The sequence below is a fragment of the Polyodon spathula genome, chromosome 7 (genome assembly GCF_017654505.1).
Source record: "Polyodon spathula isolate WHYD16114869_AA chromosome 7, ASM1765450v1, whole genome shotgun sequence".
Classification (NCBI taxonomy): domain Eukaryota; kingdom Metazoa; phylum Chordata; class Actinopteri; order Acipenseriformes; family Polyodontidae; genus Polyodon; species Polyodon spathula.
In genome coordinates this window covers 35,986,083-36,007,681 of record NC_054540.1, presented here as the reverse complement: position 1 = coordinate 36,007,681, position 21,599 = coordinate 35,986,083, and the positions used below count along the sequence as shown (strand labels likewise).

The 21,599-nt window shown below is 39.5% G+C and overlaps 2 protein-coding genes across 2 annotated transcripts in view; one reads left to right on the top strand and one right to left on the bottom strand.

Moving 5' to 3' along the window:
- The window catches only part of LOC121318596 (protein Wnt-5b-like), a 101,736-nt gene that overhangs the window by 30,779 nt on the left and 49,358 nt on the right, over positions 1-21,599 (top strand). The window lies entirely within an intron of this gene.
- On the bottom strand, positions 15,718-18,816 carry LOC121318595 (F-box/LRR-repeat protein 14). Its single transcript, XM_041255439.1, has one exon. It carries the CDS (start codon positions 18,307-18,309, stop codon positions 17,107-17,109), a length of 1,203 nt encoding a protein of 400 aa, XP_041111373.1. The 5' UTR covers positions 18,310-18,816; the 3' UTR covers positions 15,718-17,106.

Here is a 21,599-nt window from a genome sequence, read left to right as displayed (position 1 = left end):
TTCAGACTCAGAATTGCCTTTAAGATGTATTTATTAGCAGGTGTTAAATAGATCCATTCATCAATGTGTTGACTTCAGAACAAGAAAAGCTGTCCTTCCCTCACCTTTACAATTTTTTGGCATACCAATCAATGACAGTTAACTTCCACATTCAGTGTTTCAAAAATTGATTGGAAGCGCATTTTCCTCTCACATGGGGTGGGGACATTTTTACTGCTGTGCCAAGGTTGTGAACTGACAACTTCAGATTAATTTAATACCTGCCGATAAATACTTCTTAACGGCAATAACAAGTAGGGGTATCAGCACACCCCTAATCTAAACAGCGGCGGATTTACATGTCTGGAACAGATATTACACGGTGATCCTACAGTAGCACACTAGTCGGGCACTGTTATGATATTACAACTAGGAATTGACTTATCCCATTAGGATTCCATTGTCATTTGAAAATATTGCTGTGACGCCATCCAACCACAGTTGCATTGCAGCGTCCATTAAAATACCAGTGGATAGCCATTGAGGATCACTTAGGAAAGGTCCCCAAAGTTGTATGCAGGGCTCCTCCTTTATAAGGGGGCCATTTGTACAGCAGAACCAGTTATAAGAGACATGGGTGTGGCTCCCATTTGCCCATTAATGCCATTCCATTTGCACTTCCATTCTCAGTATAAGGTGGGACACAAACAGCACGGTCTTGCTCCTGACTGTACCACTGTGTATCACCAGTGTGCCTATTTGAACCCCAACTTCTGGAGATTAGCACCACCTAGACCCCTCCCACACACACATACTGTACAGTCTCACCAAAGGGCTGCTAAACCTTGAACCCACACAGCTCCATGCAGCCTACTTGGAACCAGCAGGATATGACTCAGCATTCTGAGTCAATGAGCTAGCAGAGCATGGAGGAATCGACAGGCAGGAAGAGAAAAATGATGAAAGCATTATAAAAACTGACACCATATTTTCCAATTTTGGGAGGAGCACACCTAACGTCAACATACAACATTTCACTTTCCCAAATCACCAGTGAAATATAAAGAAACCTTGCTTGCCTTGCCTTCATGTAATTAGCAGCCCTCCCCCATCTCTGCCCTCACAGCCAGCCAGCTCTTAGTCTGACTGTGCTGTAGTTTTCCAAAAGAAAAATAGCAGGCAACAGCTTCTGGGCTAAGGGAGTGTGAGGGCAAACTTCTGTATGTAACACACACGATCGGTCCAGTAAATAAACACATTCATTGTAATTAACTCCAGCTGTCAAGGTATCCTGAACTACAGAAGTTATTGGAAAAACCTTCTCTTCTCATGTTCCCATTTTCTCGCCTCAACAAGAAAACCACATAGGGTTACTGTATGACTCCATGTCCACGAGGACAGTTTGGGACAGTTCTGGGTTTTAAACTCTGGCCGTGCTGGTTCAGATGGTCCAAATAAATGGTCAATTGCTTGTTTTCTGCACTGCTAAGTGAATCTATTTGCTGTACACCTTTTCTGGGGTTTATAAACCCAGTAAGATTATTATTTTTTTTATTTAGCAGACACCTTTATCCGAGGCGACTTACAGAGACTAGGGTGTGTGAACTATGCATCAGCTGCAGAGTCATTTACAACGCCTCACCCATAAGACAGAGCACAAGAAGATTACGTGACTTGCTCAAGGTCACACAGTGAGTCATTGAGTGAGCTGGGATTTGAACCCGGGACTTCCTGCTTACAAGCCCTTTTCTTTAACCACCAGACCATACAACCTTGGATAAATATAATGAATAATTGTTCCAATTCCCAGCTCTTAGCTGGACACTAGCTTAACAGCAGTGCTGTGGTCGTCGTGTGGATAGTTTTCAAATGGTATAGCCTGTCTGTATGAAGCTTTATTGAAAAGGGGAAGTTATTATGGAAGTATAAGGCTTGTGGGCGCCATTTTGGTCCTGAGAAAACGCCCAGTCGCTCAACTGCATTCTAGGTTACAGAACAGTTTGATTATAATTATTTATATCGGTAGCCTTTGGGGAAGATTCTCACTTTGATCTATAATATCTCCTGCCAGGAGAGGATCGGGCTGCTGCCAAAACATCTTATTAGCTCATCATTTCCCCTCCTGGTTAGACGCTTAAGGGATTGCTGGGTTATTCTGAAGGGGAAGATAAAAGGCATCCCTGTCAATTTTTCATGGGCTTGCCAGGAAGGCAGCACCAACTTTGTGTTGTACTATAGGCTAAGATAATAGGTCTGAAACCTTATTGGTTGGCCTTTAAAGTTGGAGATCTGCATTGATTTTTTGGAATATCACTTAAAAACAGCCACATGAGGTGCAGTTGTATTTACTGAGTTTCCAGCTGTGCTAGCAATACCATAACTGTGCCAGGCTGGTGTGCCACTTCAGGACCACTGTGCTATATCTGTTCCAGATCATTCAAATAGACCCCCAGAGAGGTACAGAGTGGTCTTCCCTATTGCGCATATCATGTATGTCTGCCACATTTTACATGGTGAGCATGATAACTGTCTTGATATTGCACCAATCTTCACCAGACAGGATATAATCTAATAAAGTCACATGAGTATATTTATTCTGTACGTTCACTCTTTCAGCTTCTTACATTAGCGGTTACATACCTGTGAACAATCTGACATTTCTAATCAATTAAATATGAGAAGAAGCTGTTGCTGGTTCTGTGTGATTATGTGGACCCTCTGCATTAAATTTTAGCTGTTTATGGAAACAACTCTCTGCTGCTCCCAGTCGAACACATCTCCATCCATTTCTACTGGGGATGGCACAGTGATTGATTACTAAACAAGTGGAGACCCAGTCATTAATGACATACCACAGCTCTTCATGTGTGGATCTGACAGATAGAAGAAGGTAATTAATCATGTGTGTGCCGAATCCTGAGAAGAGTCTATCCACCCTGTTACACCTCCATACAGTATGTATCACATATTTGTACAAATACCATTTATTCATTCCTTCACCTACTTCCAATATTTCCCTGCTTAGTATACAGTGTTCCTTTGATAATTAACAATTTGATAAATCACTGATTGGCTTAATTAACAGTAAGGCCATGTTGACAGTAAACTGTACAAGTCCTGTATTTTACTGTATAAGGGACCTTCACTAATTGACAGTTTTTAGATGTGCAAGTCAGAGGGCGTAGTAAAGAGGCAGCCTTGTGATTCATTGGCAGCCCTGCTTTGTTCTGCAGTTTTAAACCCCAGCCTCCAGCCTCCGACTCGTCAGACACACAGAGGCTGTACTGATCCATTTACCAGTCTAGGGCAGTGGTTCTCAAACTAGGGGGCGTGCCCCTCAAGGGGAGTGCAGAATGTAGCGTGAGAAGGTGCAGGAATTATTTCTTTTTTACTAATTGCTGCACACATCTTAACCTATACATTTGTATATATTAACTTAAGGCAAATCCTGCTGCTAACAAATCCTGGCATGTAAAAGTTTCTAGATGGTGCTTAGCATCTGACTGGGGCCTGTTATTTAAGCTTGCATATTATTGGTTGAAGTACGTTAGTGATGTAGGTGGTTTGTTGGCTTATTACATTAGTAAGTATTGGACACAATTGGTAAACTGTAATTTGTAGTGACAAGGGTGCTTTTATAACGATGTTCATGCGAAAGAAAAAAACTGTGACATACAGAGAAGCCAGTGGCATTTTGGATTTTTAACAGTTATAGCAGGCCAAGCCCTGCTGGTGTAAATAGTTGGTTAAATGTACATTTGCCAGGGATGGGGTTAAATCTATCCCTGCCAACATCACAGTCACAGTGGGGGGGGGGGGGGGGGGGGGGGGTCAAGTAGTTTGAGAAGCACTGGTCTAGGGTGCATGCCTTTAATAAATAGAATTTATTGAGCCCAGACCCTTTAGATTGTTCAAGACTGACTGGTGCACCTCAATCTGAGAGAGCAACAGCTTAATGAAGCATCGCAATGATACTGCTCCCCGTAAAGGATAGTAGAGAAAAGAAAAACAGTTAATGTGATGAGCCGTGTTAGCATTATGTACAACTGCAGGCTGATCAAACTGTTCTGTTACCTGGAATGCAGTTGAACGACTGGCTGTTTTCTCAGGACCAAAATGGCGCCCACAAAATGTAGTTCGTAAGCAGTGAAATAAATGTTCCGGGAATGGTGATGACCTGCAATCTTGAGTGTTTATTGTGAGATTGACGTAGTCAAGCACCGTCACCCATAGAAAACACTCCTTCCAAGAGCGAGTTCGACCACTGAGCTGCCATTGAAAACTTGGGCTTGCTGGAGTGCCAAGTCAAATCAGGTGCCGACCAGACTGACATTGTTTTCAACTCCAGTGGCATATGGAAACTAGGGCAAAAAGTGGCCTGTATCTGCAGACTGAAAGGCATGATAATAATATGATTGAGTATAGGATCAAATAAACAGAGAGGTTTGAATATAGCGTGGCCAGATAGAAACTACGAGATCACAGTGACTGTAAGCTAGGTCATTCAGTCACTAACCTTTTCTCTCTGCTGCTGGCAATTTGTCAAGTGCTGCACACAAGAGCTGAAAGGAGAGACGAAGGCATATCTGCTTTCGGGGAAGCTCAGCTCGTATTTTGAATACAATATTGGATTAAGCAGCTGGTCCACGATGGCGCTGGACGCAGCCGCTTTCAATTGGAATATTTAAATAACAAATGACTTGATGGCAGAACTGCAGTGGCAGGGGTGGAAAATGAGATGCTCCCAGCCTCAAGAGAAGAACCAAACCACACTGCCCTCCCTCCTACAACAGCTGGGACAACTGCATGGCAGTGGGGCAATTGTTCTTCCCTTTTTGCCCCAAACAGGGTTGTATCCCACTTGGTAGATAATTTTGGGGTGGACCACCGTGCAAGTGGGACACATTTCTCATTAAAATCTTTTGCATTTATTTAAGATTTATTGATTTGGGGCTAAGGTATTAAGATATACAGTGCCCTCCGAAAGTATTGGGACAGCGAGGTCTAACCTGTTATTTTTGCTTTACAGTCAAGCAATTTGTATTTGTGATCATGAGATTAATATGAATAACAAGTACAATAATATATGTTTTTATTTTTGGGTAATTCCATGCATACATTTGATCATATTAGAACAAAAACATACTTTGTGTTCAACCCACTTATTTCAAGTGACCATAAGTACTGGGGCACATTCAGTTTAAGTAACTTTCAGGGTGTAAAAGTCAGTATTTGGTTGCATATCTCTTTGAGGCAATAACTGCATGAAGCCTGCGACCTATTGAGCTCACCAAACTTTGTGTAATAATTTGAGATGCTTTGCCAAGCCTTTGCTGCAGGCATTTTGAGTTCTTGCGTATTCTCAGGGTGTTCTGACTTCATTTTTTTCTTCAGCATGTAAAATGCATGCTCAATTGGATTCAAATCTGGAGAGTGACTTCGCCAGTCTAAGATTTTCCATTTTTCTCCTGATGAACTCCTTGGTTGCATTGGCTGTATGCTTTAGGTCACTGTCATGCTGCATGGTGAAGCACCGCCCAGTTTTTTCTACATAAGCAGACATAATGTTGCTGTGAACTTCAGAATTCATTCTGCTGCTGCCATCATTAGTTACATCAATAAAGACAAGTGAGCCAGTTCCAGAGGCAGCCATGCATGCCCATGCCATGACATTACCTCCACCGTGCTTCACAGATGAGGTGGTGTTCTTTGGAGCATCTGCAGTTCCTTTCTTTCTCCACACTTTAACCTTTCCATCACTTTGGTAAAGGTTTATCTTGGTCTCATCTGTCCATAAAAATTTGCTCAAAAACTCACTTGGCTCATCTTGTACTTCCAAACAAATTCTAATCTGGCTTTTCTGTTCTTGGTGCTAATGAGAGGTTTACATCTTGTGGTGTGCCCTTTGTACTTCTGCTGTCTCAATCTTCTGTGAACTGTGGATTTTGATACCTTCACCCCTGCACTCTGGAGGCTGTTTGGGATTTCACTGACAGTTGTTTTAGGGTTTTCCTTGACAGCTTGAATAATGTTTCTGTCATCAACTGCACATGTTGTTCTTGGCCGACCCGATCTTGGCTGATTGGTAATTATACCTGTGGTTTCTTTCTTCTTCAGTATATTCCAAATTGTTGATTTTAATATGCCCAATTTCCGTACTATGGTTCTGATTGACTCTTTCTTTTCTTTCAGCTTCAAAAATGCCTGCTTTTCTTTAACAGAAAGTTCTTTGGTTTTCATATTGATTTTTGACTACGGACTCCAAACGCTGATGTCAAAGCAAAACAGGTTGATAGGATGTTCACAGCTCTTTTATGAGTGCCTATTTACCCAACAACAAACACCTGACCAACTAGACACCTGTCAGCCAATTGCCCCAATACTTTTTTGCTCCTTCAAAATAAAGAGATTCCACTATCAATTTATTTAATTGACCCAAGAGGGTAGAACTGCATTGACTTTATTAAAAATCAAACACTTAGGAGTTGAACTTATCAGTCATGTTTTTTTTTGTTTTTTTCCCCAGGAGAAATTATTATTAGAGTTCATAGTGAAAATCCCAGTTTAGACTTCACTGCCCCAATACTTTTGGAAGTCACTGTAAATATAGTGAGCAAAGAGTCTAACAAGAGTAAAATTAACAACAAAGGAGTCAGAAATTGTACCTATCTGCCATACTGCTTGTTTGAGTGGAGTGCATATGCAATGTAAATCTATGTAACATTTCATATCTGATATTTAACATGCCATTTTAACACTAGAACCGCCGCGGAATTAGTGAGGTTTATGAATCTGTGTACTGTCAATGCAATGTGGTTGTCCGTTAAAAAAAAAAAGGCAAGAAAATAACGAAAGAAAAAAAGGACAACAGATTAGTTTACATTTTAAATCCAAACCCGTCAAAATAACTACCGTGGTGGTTCTGGTGTTAAAAAGACTTTAAAAATACCAATAGGATAAAAAGATAAAGCCTGCTACTGTGTTTATATATATGTGAGGAACATTTATCTTTTCAATTGATGCCTGGTTTCTGGAATCATGGGAGAGTCATTAAGCCACATATATGAGACACAGGGATTGGAAGCGGCTGGGAGACGGGCCTCTTTGGAATAGAAAGCAAGAGTGGTATAAATAGCACAGGTGATGGCAGGCTTTCTGTGAGAGGGCAGCTTTGGTGCGATTTTGTAAATGTTATAGTGAAGGCAAAGGCCCACTCCATATTGCATTGTTTTGTTTTGTTTAAATCTTTTATTTTTTGCTCTTGTGCCGTTGGTTGTTTGTTCCTGTTTTGTTATTTGTTAAGAAATGTGCACATTAGCTTTTAAACTGCAGCTTTCCAGCTTTTCAGTCTCCATCCTGCCGGTAACAGCTTGGGCTGTGACGCTATCCTATCACACTATCATATATGATTTAATTCCAACATGTTATGTCATACATAAACTACATTCTTCCTGTGTCACTACTCATAGGGTCTGACATCATATATAATACTGTCTGTCATCACTTGTTCCATACATTTATTTTTTAATACCGCTGATGGCATTAGCTGAAACGGAGTGCTTTAAATGCACCGATCCATTAAATACAGGTTTCGTGTTGAGATACTTGCAGATAGCCAGGAAGCTTAGGGAAACATACTGCTTGTTTGTTTTCATATTACCTTGTTTTGTTTCCTGTAATCTCTAGAAGATCCTCACTTTGATTTACTGTACCTTCTGCTGGGAGAGGTTTGTGCTTCCTGCAAAATATGACACGAGTTCCACTGGGTCTCGAAATTCTAATCACTAAACCAACTCTCTCCACAACTGGCACTAATTGGCATCCGTTTTGACAGGTGGGGTCAAAGGGCATAGAGTGCAGAACGATAAGCTGCCAGTGGATTCTGTGAGGGGGAAGGACACTGGAAGCAAATGAGCAAGTCTTGGTTTCTGCCACTACTGTATCTGACACTTCAGAGCTCTGTGTTCAGTTCCCTAACAGGCATATCGTATACCTTAAACAACACATTACTATTACAAAACAGCCTCCCTACACACATGTCTCTAATAATGAGGCTGAAATTAATAAATTTCACTGCGCCAAATGTTGGGTTTGCTAGAAAATGGTAAATTAAAAAAGAAAACAACTTTTTATTTTTTTTAGATTTTGTCCTTGCTGAAAATGAAATGCAGGCTGAGTTGAAATCTGAGCTGGAATGTGTTAAGAATGAAGAGAATGATTGGATTTTCCTGCCTGGAGTTTTAAGCGCTCCTGAAGTAGGCCTCCTATTTAAAGCAGCTGGTTGCACAATAAACTTTTTTTTGTACACAATTAAACTCAATATCACGATCCATCTTAGTTACCAGAGGAGGAATATGTCAATATGAAGCTGTTTTTTGTATCTTTTACTGTGCTCTACTGACTGATGTTTCCATTATCTATGTAATATACTGCAAGAAAGCGCACTGATTTCCTCTCACGCTGCAAGCAAAAACGTTACGAAATATTGACCTGACTTAGCAAGCATGCCAAACTGCACCAATGCCAACAGAGTTCTTGGGATCCCGTATCTTGGTCTGCAGTGCTTCCCGATTCTTTAAGCATGCAGCCTGCAAACTGAGCAGGGCTGCATATCATTTATGTTGCTTTATGTCTGTTAAAAAATGATATGCTGAACCCATGTTCTAGTGCATTACCAATTCAATCGTGGAAAAGTTATAGAAGCAAAATCGTTAACTGATTTGGTTAGTTAAAATATGAAAAATACAGTGTCAGCTCTTTCGACTGAAAATGTTCTATGATGGAATCAATACGTCCACTCTGAGGTGTCACTAAGTCCAATTTATCAGCCATGCGAAATCTTTTAGCAAAATGAAACTGGTTACTGCTTCAGGTCTATAACAAAGTTCAGTAAAATGCATTTTTATTGAAAGTTTTAAATAGAAGCACTGTATTTTCTACTGAGGGCAAGACACGGTCATATTTCCAACTCCACGGTTTATGTACAATATGGACTGGATGGCCACAGTAGAAAAACCAGGCCCAATCATCTCCAGTGTGAGGAAGTGCATCCATTAGGGTTCAGCAGAATTTCCTCCATTCTTGTATTCTGCAACCTCTCTGCGATTACCTGAAACAGACAACACTGAGAGAGCATCCGTGCTGCACATTGAGAAAGGCAGAAATTACCTAGATCCATTTAACAGTACATAATTGTATACAGTTTGCAAAAAGTAAGAACTCATTGAGCTTGTGACCTCTTGAGTTTGACTTAATTAAAGCCAGGAACAACTCTCACGAATACACAGTGGGAGTCTTGTCCACCACGGGACGAAAATTTTACAGTTTACAATGCAGCATTCAATATGCATTTCCTGTAACTTATCAAATGTAACAAAAACACCATTTAGAAAAAGACTATTCCTTTTTTTCTGCTGTAAATTATGCCTGGATATATTAATTATCCTCTTGCTGTAGCAAACGTTACACCTTATTCACACTACCTAAATAATGCAAGTTCATCAAGTAAATGGCAATCACATGGTGTGGCAACAATCACAGGTGTGGCCATTCCCCAATTAGGTCATTGAGTGCTAATTGGGGAGTGGCCACATGAATAAAAAGAAAGCAAAATCCTGTTTGTTTGTTGGAGGAGTTTTGCTGCGATTTTTGTATTGTTTTACAATGTGATAGTGAAGGCAGGTGCCCAGCCTATAAGTGTGCTACTCTTTTGTTTAAACCTTTTATTTTGGCCTTGTGTAGTGTTTTGTTGGTTCCTGTTTGTTTTTGTGTTTAATAAACGTGTGCATACAAGCTTGAACTGCAGTGCTGTATCTGGGTGTAATGACTAGACCATGATGCTACCCTTTCACACATGGTTAAAACGCTTGTTGATTGTGCATTATTTTGAATCCAATTTTGCGCATGTTGATATAGTAGACATTTTTGCCTTGAACCGTCGTGGCAAATGGACGAGACAATTGGGGAACCCCCCATGGGAATAAGTTAGTCAAGGGGTAGTTGCTGCAAGGGTGGGGAAAGGGGAGGTGAAGGGATGCGAAATCAAATGCAAAAAGAGGAAGGCTTTGGCAGTTTTTATACACTGCTGACCAGTTAGGTAAATGATGGAGGTTTTCCCTCCTTCAGAACTTCAGATTCAAAACTACAAATAAAATAAAGCTCTAAAAAAGTCATGAGGAGAGTCTTGATAGACTCTTTCATACCAAGAATCCCTACACTGTGAAGCTACAGCCCCTGCCCCTACTGAATTCCATAAGCTAAAGTCCCAAGAGCCGACTCACAGGCTTGCAGAGTATAAATGCATACAAAATTAAATGTGCAATAGACCTAACTGTGAGAGTTGTTTGGTGTTTTTGTTTTTTAACTGCAGGCAGAAAGGAGGGTAGTAACAGTTTATTAAAAGATGTACTACAAGTAGCTGAGATAGTGACCTTTATTGTATTGTTTTTGTAAAACAAATTCTGTTACAGTGAAACTTGTGAATGCTTTAAAAAAAAAAAAAAAAAAAAAAAGTTTATAGAAAGTAAAAAATAAACAAGTGCTATCCTCTCCAACAAAAGAATGTGTGCAATTAGGACTCACCCTAGCTCTGAGACACACCGAGGCTCTGAATCATGCAGAACAGAGAAAGGCCACCCCCAGGGGAAACATGCACTAAACTTGACCCAACTGGTTTCTTTTTGCTCTGCGCGAACCACGGGACCTGCAGCTCACTTCCTGATGTTTTAAACACATCCATTTACAGCCAACAGTTTCCAGTATAGAACAAACACTTAAGACTTTCAAAAAGCAAGGGAAGTGGGTAGGTCTACCGAAACAACAAAACCACTGTGTGAATTTTAAAAAAGCCAAAAGTCTAGAGAATGTTCTACCTTGATATCTCAAAGTTCAGAATTGTAATAAAATAACGATAAGAACATAGTAATAATAATGAAGAAAATAGTTTGGCAAAAAAAAACCCACACATTATCCTAATAAAGCAACATTTGAATTCCATTTTACTGGAGACCCACTACTTACAAGACAGACACTCGGAATGGTGAGGACCTAACCCATTAAAAACTCGATACCAAAACTTGCACCCTCAGACATCCCATTCCCTGCTTACTAACCAACCAGCTGCTGTCCCTAATGACTGACATGAATAGAAGCTTATCACTGGCACTTGATTGACTTCGGGATTAAAATACATATTTGCTCTTTGGGAATGGGGGTTCAGCCAAGCCATGTATCTTACAGATCGCACAAAAGCAATGTAAATTAACAAGACCTGTTTATACTTCATAAACACTTGGTTTGCGATGGAAATATCGCAGATCTAGTACTTCAATCAAATTATTATTTTCTACACTTTACAAATTAAATTTTATCACTCTAGACAAGATCTGGCAACCATGATCTTAGTACCAGCAAAATGAATTGACAATTTACTAATAAAACCAATGCAAGGAGTACAAATGTTTAAAACCAACCTGTCCTTCCCTTATAAAAGTTTACCATAGTAAAACTTAAAAGTGTAATAAAAGCACACTGAACACATGGGTAAGAATGTCAAACCAGGGTAAACCAAGATAAATGTGTAGTAAAACCATGGGAAAAGCATGGTCAAGCTGCAAAAACATAGTGGTACGCTTTTAGAAGAGCTGTTGTCCAGGGCTCATTCTCTACACTTGGCAATCCCCCAGTTTGAGACAGTACCTGCTTCAGAGTTAGAAAGTGATTTTAAAAGTAAACCTAGTGACTGCAATGTCTTCACCATCTATTTTCCATCCAGTACTTACAGTTTATGCTGTACACTGTCTTATCAAATGTCATGTGTGCTTGACCACGGAGACCTGTCTATGATATTGTGTGGGACTACTGCACCTATTGAGCACTGTTCATTCATTTTGGACACAATAATGCCCTTAGGAGTACAGTGCTGTATTCTGCTTGTTTAAATGTTTTTGCATGATACCCAGATAAAGTAGCAACACTTACAGGTGTCAAGATGCAGGGCTCTTTCTGACATGTGCTGACAGTCCTGGAGAATCTTGTTCCCATCATCAACTGCCTCCACTCGCCAAATGCAATTTCAGTTTTTGACGTGTACATCTTGAATGTAAGGGTGTCCCAGAACAAACAAGGCATTCACCTGTGTCACAATGTAAAAAGGCTGCTTTGGTAAAATGGGTTGTCTGTTATGGCCAGTGGTTACAACAATGGGACAGTGAAACCGTAGATTTCCCCCCCCCCCCCGGACGACATCTGTACTGGAAGTTGACAATGGTAGAATCCGAAATAAAGACTGCATCAGAAAGCGTCACAGGTCAATTTGAAGGGTTAAATCTTGCACAGGGAGTTTCTTTTACACTTGAAGTCAGTATCTCAAGTGATTAGATTTACTATTTGTAATTTGCAATGCATATTTTTACAGTAAAATATTTGATGACAAATAACAATTTGTAATCTATTCAGGCTTCAGCAAGAATCTTGCAACTCAGCCGTCAGTTCAACATCTGACCTTGATATGCAGGGATGCATTTTAACAGCTTTCAGCTGCAGTAACATTTCAAACATCTGTAAATACCATGCCTTTTTTAAAAGCAGAAGCAGGTAAATGGGTTCAGCTTCCTGTACTAACTTGTCTTTGTTTTGGTGTCAAAAACATTTAACTCAACTACATTTTTACAGTCAAACTCTGACCAACACATTCCATCGCTGATTAATGCAGTTGTTTTTAAGGTTATTAACTTAAGCAATTCCTTGGTTAAATAACCTATAAATATGAAATAATACTATTTATAAATACTAAAAGAAACTAGAAAAAAAATCCAATGAGAAATGTTTTGACTGAGAGACTTTTGTTTGAAAGGCTCGGCACTGAATTTACGAAGTCTACAAAACACAGAGAAAGACTTTTAGCTGAAATGTTAGTCATTATAGAGTTTACAAAGGTTTTTTTTTTTTTGTACTTCTAAAAAATACCTAAGTTAAATTTCAAATAGTCTCTCTTAGCAACCATGATCAATTTTACACTACAGTTTAAAGCAGTTCAGAATAACACTTCGTTTAATATACTGCACATTCCACTTGATCAGAAGGCAGACTGTGCTGACAGACTTTGTTTACACACCCAAAGAGACACAAACATCTTGCTACTGTATCTGAGCAAAACAGACATAGGACTAACTGCAGAAGTAGGTGCTCCAACACTGCATCTTCGAGCTCTAAAACTAAACAGAAATTTGAACCCCCCCCCACATAGTTTTTGTTATACATGTAACAGGCTTATAGTATACTGTTACCTTGTTAATGTAAAAAAAATAGTTTTGACAACACATGCACTTTTTAAAACAGTCAAATTCTAGTAAAAACCTAGTAGAAGAGGAGATTCTATTTTTCAGTTCATAAGCCTAGTATTTGTATAGTCTAGAAAACATACTAGCTTTATTTAGTACCTTTTTAAAAGCCATTTTAATAGGTCCCTTATGTTTCTGTATGGTGTTTGCAATAATCCTGAGTAGTCCTGGGTTCTGCTGACCCCACCTACTTTATATGTATATAGACAGACAGTGGTGAGGCTGTTGCAGTTGAAAAGTCACATTGTCACATGATTTGAATGAGGAAGGCTGTTCAATCCTGGCACCTGGTGATGTTGCAGACAAGTCAGGTAAAAATGGAAATAACTCAATATTGAACAATAGAATTCACAGCCACTTAGCATGATTAAAGGGAATTTAAAAACACAGTTAATTACATTTGATGCTACCTACTCTTAAATAATGCCAGGGACATTACAAACACTAAGGGACCCACTTTGAATGCAGTTACTTTGGTGTTCTGAGTAGTTTCCAGGTAGTTTTATGCCATGTTTCTGAGAGTAAGCCTTGCCTTTACACTTATGTCAAAATAGGGCACAGCAAATTGCCAAGATCAGGACAAAGCTTAAAGGCACAGTGCACCACAGAAGGTTTAAAACATAATGTATGTATGTGTTGTAATGCCTGCATGTACTTCCTGTAGAATATTACAAGTCATACAAAAACACAAATCAATTTTGCTTTGCTTCCCGAGCTAACTCAAAGCTCTACATCCTCCTTCAAGAAGTAGCGTGACTCTATCGATTTGGGTTTGGACTCAGTGACAAAGTTTCAAAACAGGTTTTTTTGGGTTTGTAAACATTTTCCAAAGACTAGATTATAAAAGAATGTAGTGCACTTACACACAGGAATTTTAATTTAATGTGAAAATGAACACATTGTGAGGCAGTGTAGCTTTAGGGTTAAAAATACACTGCATACGCAAGTTAGAGTAGCACAGAGAATGCACACATGATCCCTGCAAGACAAAGTTATGAGGTTTGTCCAAGATACTAAATCCTGAAAGACTTGGGACTTCTGTGGAAACCTAAGGATTACCAACTTGTATTTTTTGTTCACAATAAATAATAACCTGCTTTTTATTAAAGAAAAACAAAATTTTATGTAAAGGTTATACTTATGCAACTTTTTTTCCGTTAACACTCCCCTCTTCAGCCAAAACTGTGCATTTGATGTACGACTCGGGATAGTTATCGTTAAAGTATCTGCTATGAGATACAAAAGCTATCTGAAGCTGCAGCGTCAAGACAATTGTGTTTTAATTTTACGCACAAATATAATTCCAGCGAGTCTCTTCACTAACAGCCTTCCATTGTTACCTGCCTCAATGCAACACAAAACAGACTGTGTCGAGCAGTTGGGTTTCAGGGCCCAATGGTGGTTTTAACTATAGAGGGAAAAACGCTTACCCCCCCCTTACCCCCTATGTCCTACGCCACTTAGTAATCCAAAACTACCAAGACTATGCATTCATGACATTTGAAGCTGTTTTACATCTTAGAAATCACACACAAATCTATAATCTTTGAAATAGTGGAGTTTGTTATAGTGAGAACATTGTACAGGGTTAGAGAGATATTTTAAAAGCAAGTTTATAATAAGAAATAAATACTGGGTCACTGGATTCTTATCTTCAGTCTAACTCAATGAAGTTGGCACCCCCTAACATTGAACAAAAATGGTTCATGATGCCAGAAGAGAGGATAACTCCCACCTCCCTCTTTCCCTGCTACATCTCCCTAGTAAGCAGCTTCAATACTCCAAGAGATGGTGTGTGGAATGTTAAAGTGTGTGTGAAGTGGGAGGGGGTGGGGAGTGTCAAGAACAATAACTCCTCCTGAGGACACTCTGTCTCACAGTCTTGGTATGCATGACTGAGCAAGAAGAAGGAAAAATGAAAACCTGGCTTCTTAACTTTAGGAAACAATGGCTACAGCCTAGACTTTCTTTTTCACCCCTCTAGAGCATTTTACTCCTAGAAATTAAACCTCAATGTTTCACTATCCATAACCATTTAGTTATTTGCATACCCCATGCTGTTATGCTTTCACAGTCCTGACTGGATTAAATTTAGCTTCAACTATACATTTATTTTGTACAAAAATAAAATATCTGACTGCTGTATAAATCTACATAGCATGTGGCCATTCTCAATTGTTAATGTACACAAGCAAACATTGTACCTGCTACTAAATAAGCATATACCATTTTACTAAATTGTATTTTGACTTAACTTCAAAGTATTTAAAATCTTTTCAAGTTGCCTTAAAAAAATTACTGGAAACTTTACCTAATCAAACCAAAATGCCAATGAGCGTTTTCCAGCACCACAGTGTTACATTTATATTTAAAATACACGTTAGAAATAAAGTACAACCCGCACCTCCACCTCCCCTATACCTGAGTGTAACAAAGTAATATCACTGGACTCAATTAGCCTAAAAATGAAAAATAAAAGAATCAACACAAGTGTTTTTTTTTTCTCCAAAACATACTTCATATTTCCCGTCTTTATTATATAAATATCAGATTTAAGGTTTACTGTAAGAATATAAAACGATTTAATTTTGTATTTCAGTTTTTAGATTTAAGTTTTTTTTTTTTTTTTTTTTTTTTTTTTTTTTTTTTAAATACAAAATTCACATTACAGTACAATTCCATCAGTAGCTGGTCAGCAGGACTTAGTTGTTGCATGTATTAACATCAGTACAGAAGCCTGGCAGGCATTTGCTTGTTACTAGCCTACACAGATCAATAATTTCTTCTTCAGTTAAATCATCTTTTCACCCCATTTTGTTTTAACCAAAACACGGCCTAGACGAATCCAGCTTTTTATTATTATTATTATTATTATTATTATTATTATTATTATTAAATAAGAAACCAACTGGTTTCTAAATAATGCGAGACCGTACTGTTGACAAGTGCAACCACCCGGCAAGCAAGAAACAACGGACTTAAAATGGGCCATTTAAAAAAAAAAAAAAAAAAAAAAAGTCACTTCAATTTGAAGTATGGTGCTCTGAATTACAGCTTTTAATTATAAAATCTGCTTATATATGCGACAGAAAAAGGGATCAGCTGAAGGGATCCCTTATCATTCAAAGAATTCATTAAAGGCTTCGTGGCCTGTGGTTGTGCTAAAACAAAAAAAACAGGCTTGTAACCAAATTCAGTCATGGGATTTGTTTTAGTTTTGCATACACTTTTTTCGTTTTTAAATCTATGTTATGTGCTTCGAAACAGAACTAGTTCGATTAAAACAACTATATATAAAAGGGAAGAACAAAAGCAAAAGGTAGTTTGATATTTTTTTTCTAAGTCTGTAGCGACAGACCGTGGGGGAAGGGATTTCTTTCAGTCTAGGCACAATTTCATTAGTCAGTCTTTTTCTAAAAGAAATTCCAGGGTTCAAAAAACAAAACAAGAAAAAAACAAAACAAACGAGGTAGCCTAAAATGTTTGTTTTCAGAAATATTACATTTGTGGGATTTTAAACAATAAAATGGCTTCAAATAAGATTTTTTTAAAAGTTTAAAACAATGGATTACCGAAGAAATGATGGCCATCTTTTCTGTGTTTAAATTACAGGCATAGAATAAAAACCATTAAAAAACTGTTTTGAATTTGCAGTGTTGGAAAATAAGTCACAGTTTTGAAGTTTTACAATGGAATTCAATTTTAACTCCTTCCAACTTGAAGTCCGACCAATAGGAGATCATTATTTGAGTGTTTACCCCCCTCCCCTCTTCCCATCTTACAAATTTCACCTCACTTTTTCGCTCTCTGTCATCTGCCAGAGTCCCAGGTTCAAAACTTTAAGGCAGGGGAGCTGCGTTATCCTCTCTAGCCCCCTTTTAGTGATTTTTGTACATCCATAAAGGTCTATGCCAGTGAGCTGCGTTAAATGGTCGGCAATGAGCTCAAGCCCTTTGTCTGTGATCCGAACACACTGGCCGATGTTTAGGGTTCTCAGTTCGTGCATCTGCCGCACCATCCTGTTGATCCCATCGTCACTGATGTGACAGGAGCACAGAGACAAAGATTTGAGCTGGTACAAACCCTGGGCGATGTACGCCAAGCTTTGGTCGCCGATCTTGTCGCAGAAGGAGACGTCCAGCCCGGATAGCCTGAGCGTGCCCATGGCCAGGTGCATGATGCCAGTGTCACTGATGTTGTCGCAGGACCTCAAGTTGAGGCTCCAGAGGCTGGTCATGTGGGACAGGTGGATCATGCCCGCGTCCGATATGCCACCACAGAAGCTCAGGTTGAGCACTTTGAGCTTGGCCAGGCCTTTAGAGATGTGCTTGAGTGACAGGTCTGTCAACTTCTGGCAGTCCTGCAGCGTCAGGTATTCCAAGTTCAGGCAGCCCTCGGCCGCGCTCCGGGTCATGCCAGCCAGGTGACCGATGCCAACGTCGGAGACGTGCCTGCAGCTGCGCAGGTTGAGGCTCTTGAGTCTGTGCAAGCCCCACGCTATCAGCAGCAGCCCCGTGTTGGTGATATTGCTACAGCCCCCAAGCTCCAGAACTTCCAAGCTCTTCAGATATTGGGCGATCCTGCCGAGGCTGGAGTCCGTGATCTGCTTGCACAGGCTGAGGTTAAGGACGCGCAGAGACGGGATTTCCTGTACAAAAGCGTGTCCAAGGCCGTTGTCGGTTAAGTTGTAGCAGCCACTGAGGTTTAGGCTCTCGATATTTGGCATCCCCTGGATCACGTAGCTCAGGCTGCGCCGCAGGCTGAGAATCTGCACTCTCCGGATTCCGCGGGCCTGTAGGCTCGGGAACAGGGAAGGGTTGGCCCTCCTTAAATGCAACTTCGCTTCCACCCCTCGCCAGACCGACTTGTGGTAAGCAGCGTCCCTCCAAGCCGTACAGACCTGAGCAACCCTGCCTTTGTCCCTGACATCCAAGTAACTGAAGATCATAGCTAGAATCTCCGGGAAGAGGCATGAAATGTGCGTCTCCATTTTAAATATTCATAAAAAAATGCTTCGTATTTGTTTTTTTATTAAGCCAACCGCTTCTCAGACTCGCCCCTTTATAATCCAAGAAAAATACTATTTTTTCATATAATTTTTACCGTTTCTTTTTTCATAGACTATCCATATATATGTGCAATTCGACCAATTCCACGTACCACGTGATCCGTCTGGGTTGCGCAGTAAGATTCAAATGCAAAAAGCCCCAAAAACGGTAGTTCCAATGCAATCCTCACAAAAAGAAAAAAACACTCACACTGGCGATCAGACCGCACTTTCCACTTCGGTTTCTGGTGCCCATTCTCGTTCTCCCCGGGGATCCAAACGGTCGTACATTTTCGAAAAAGCACTTTACAATCCCCTTAATATAAAAAATCGGCCAGTTCGAGCTTATCTTCCTAGTACAATCACAAAAAGCAAAAACGTTTCGCTTTGCATTTGTGCTCAGCTTGCACGCATTGCCAAGCTAAGGGGCTTCCTGCTGCCTTTGTCTGATCTTTTCAAACTGACTTGGCAGGGCCGCTAGCACCGCGGCACGGCGGGGGGGTCAACATCCAACACAGTAACTAAATAATATATTGTAAACACTTTAAGGTTGTATTATACAATCATATCCAGATACAAACCGTATATTTTATACTCAAGTCATATACATGTTTTTATAAGGAACTTTAGAACATGGTATGTTTTGAAATGTACATGTGTTCCTCCCTCCCCTCAAAGCCTGTTGGTTTTTCCAAGCTCAGCTGGAACTGTAAGAATAGTTCCCCTGGAAACCAAGTTCTTACAATTCAGTTCACTTTACCCTTAACCGTTTACCTTCCAGGGAACATTTGATTATTATTATTATTTTTTTGAACTTTACATATTTTATTTCGTCATACATTTTATCTCCGAAATGGTGGTTACATATATTTAATAATTTATAACAGGAAGGTCGGAGATACTTTAGCGAGAGCATTTTTAAAAAATATATATTTTTGTGTTTATTCATATCACGTTACTTTAATATTAATAAACAGTTTCACTCCTAAATGCATCAATAGTATTACAACATACATTTATTAAGGTACTTTTAAAACATACATTACATGTATGTTTTTTCTTTATTAATGTTATAGGAACAACCCTTTTAAACGTGCTTTTATAATTCACGATTGAGCGTAGCTACAGTATTTCGTTTGAACAAAAATCACTTGCTTATAATAGTGTTAGAAGTATTCTGTGATTTTCACAATGATATTAAATTCTAAATATGTTATTGTGTGTGTGTGTGTATACATACACAACTTGAGCACAATTTGGAGATTTTCTCCCGGTGCCCCTATTTAGTGAAACTCCACCACTTAGGCCAAAGTACATATGATTCATTTTTATTTTAGTAGTGCCTGTGTCTGTTTTAATGTATTTCATGTGCCTTTATCTGGGCAAAAATTGTGTTTTCATATTTACATTAAAGTTAAATGTAAATTGAGGACATTAATTTTAAAACAGTCCAGAGACTTATAAAAGCGTTATAGCGTTATAATCAAATCAGAAAAAAAGTTCACTGTATTAGTAGTAACATTCTTCCTTTACTACACTGTCTAGTCTATTTTCTTCTCTTTGGGAAGCACATAGTCATCTGCTGGCATTATACTTTATACCAGTGATCCCATTATTATTATTATTATTATTATTATTATTATTATTATTATTATTAATTTAGCAGAGGCCTTTATCCAAAGTGACTCACAGAAACTAGAAAGTAACTACAAAACCATTGGGGGCCACAAAGCGGTACTATATTCCCAAAACATTTAAAATGACAAGTTTTTTACGCTCCCTTATTTGAAAAGTCTTGGAAACTTGGTTCTAACAAATCCTTCAGCAGTCAAATTCTGCATGCTTCAGAGTTGTCATCTGGTTAATGCTTCTGCAGTAAAAGAAAAGGGTTAGAGTTTACAACAGGACATATAGTTTACCTTTGTCCCAAATGGCTTGATGTCCGCTGACTGTCCGCTACAGCTGTATACAATACAAGGGGTTATGCTTAGTTGTTTTTAATCGTCAGGATACGTAAAAACAAAAACAACTTTAAGTTTCACCACCTATATAACTGGTTAGAGCCTTTGAAGTGCATGTTTGTACATGATGGAGCATTAATTGCTGGCACCCTGGTTGTAAAAAGCTGGTATGTATAACAGCTCTAAATGGCCATGGTGGATGGTTACACTTCTATTGCGGTGAAGAATATTTTTGTGGTTCCTATCGTCAACAGTTTGGAATTGTCTGAAGCTTGTGAGGTAAGCAGTTAAATGGACCAAGTCTTTGTGGAAGAGTGCCACATGTACATTTACAGGTAGAACATGGGCAAAACATACAACACATTGTATCTAATGAAAGGTCAGGTGATGCCAGAGAGAACCTCTGATACAAGGATGTGTGTGTGTGTGTGTGTGTGTGTGTGTGTGTGTGTGTGTGTGTGTGTGTGTATGTGTGATACAATACCTGGGAGGAACGCCTGAAGTGTAAACTTAGTTTGGACATTGCATTTTACATTAGACTTTATTTTCACCACACATTCCTGTACAGCAGGTATTAGGACCCTATTGAATCCCACATGTAGTCTGAAGATCTGGTTGTTGGCTGTACCTTAGTCTCTCATTAAAGCTGAAATTTTAGTCTGCGTAGTTCAAGAGGCGTGCAGCAGGGGGCTTCCAATTTCCTGTCAATTAGTACCTATTTTCTATTTAAGCCCTGATCACTTGCACCTTCGCTGTCTAGTGTTTCGTTTTTGTAGCAAAAGCTCAGACGTCGTCTTTTCATGCTTCACCGCTAATCTACACTTCGTTACCTTTCACTGGAGGCCAGTTCTCTGCGCAGCGCTCCCAAGATATTATCAAATATTTTCCTACCTATTCCGGTGCTGCTTCTCATCATTCAGCTTCTCCATTCGGCTGCTGGAGCTCCAGCGTTAGTCTTTCCTGCTCTTTCCAGCCTCCAGCCCAGCAACAGCACCGTCCAAACTGCAGCTTCATTTCTCAACTCGTCTGTGTCTTTATTAGACAGACTGGCCCTCCACTAAAACCTCTAAAGCTCCTTCAACAAGACATCGACATTCCCGTCGTCAGCGTTTGCCTTGCCATAATTCCTCTTTTTAATCCAGCACAAAGATCTGTCAGCTGAACATTTCTTTACTCATCGCTTGCAATCAAGCGCCCCTCCTCTGCTCCCAGAGCCTGGTCACAACAAGCTCCAACAACACTGCTGTTCTGCAACTTTTCCACCGGCGCCTC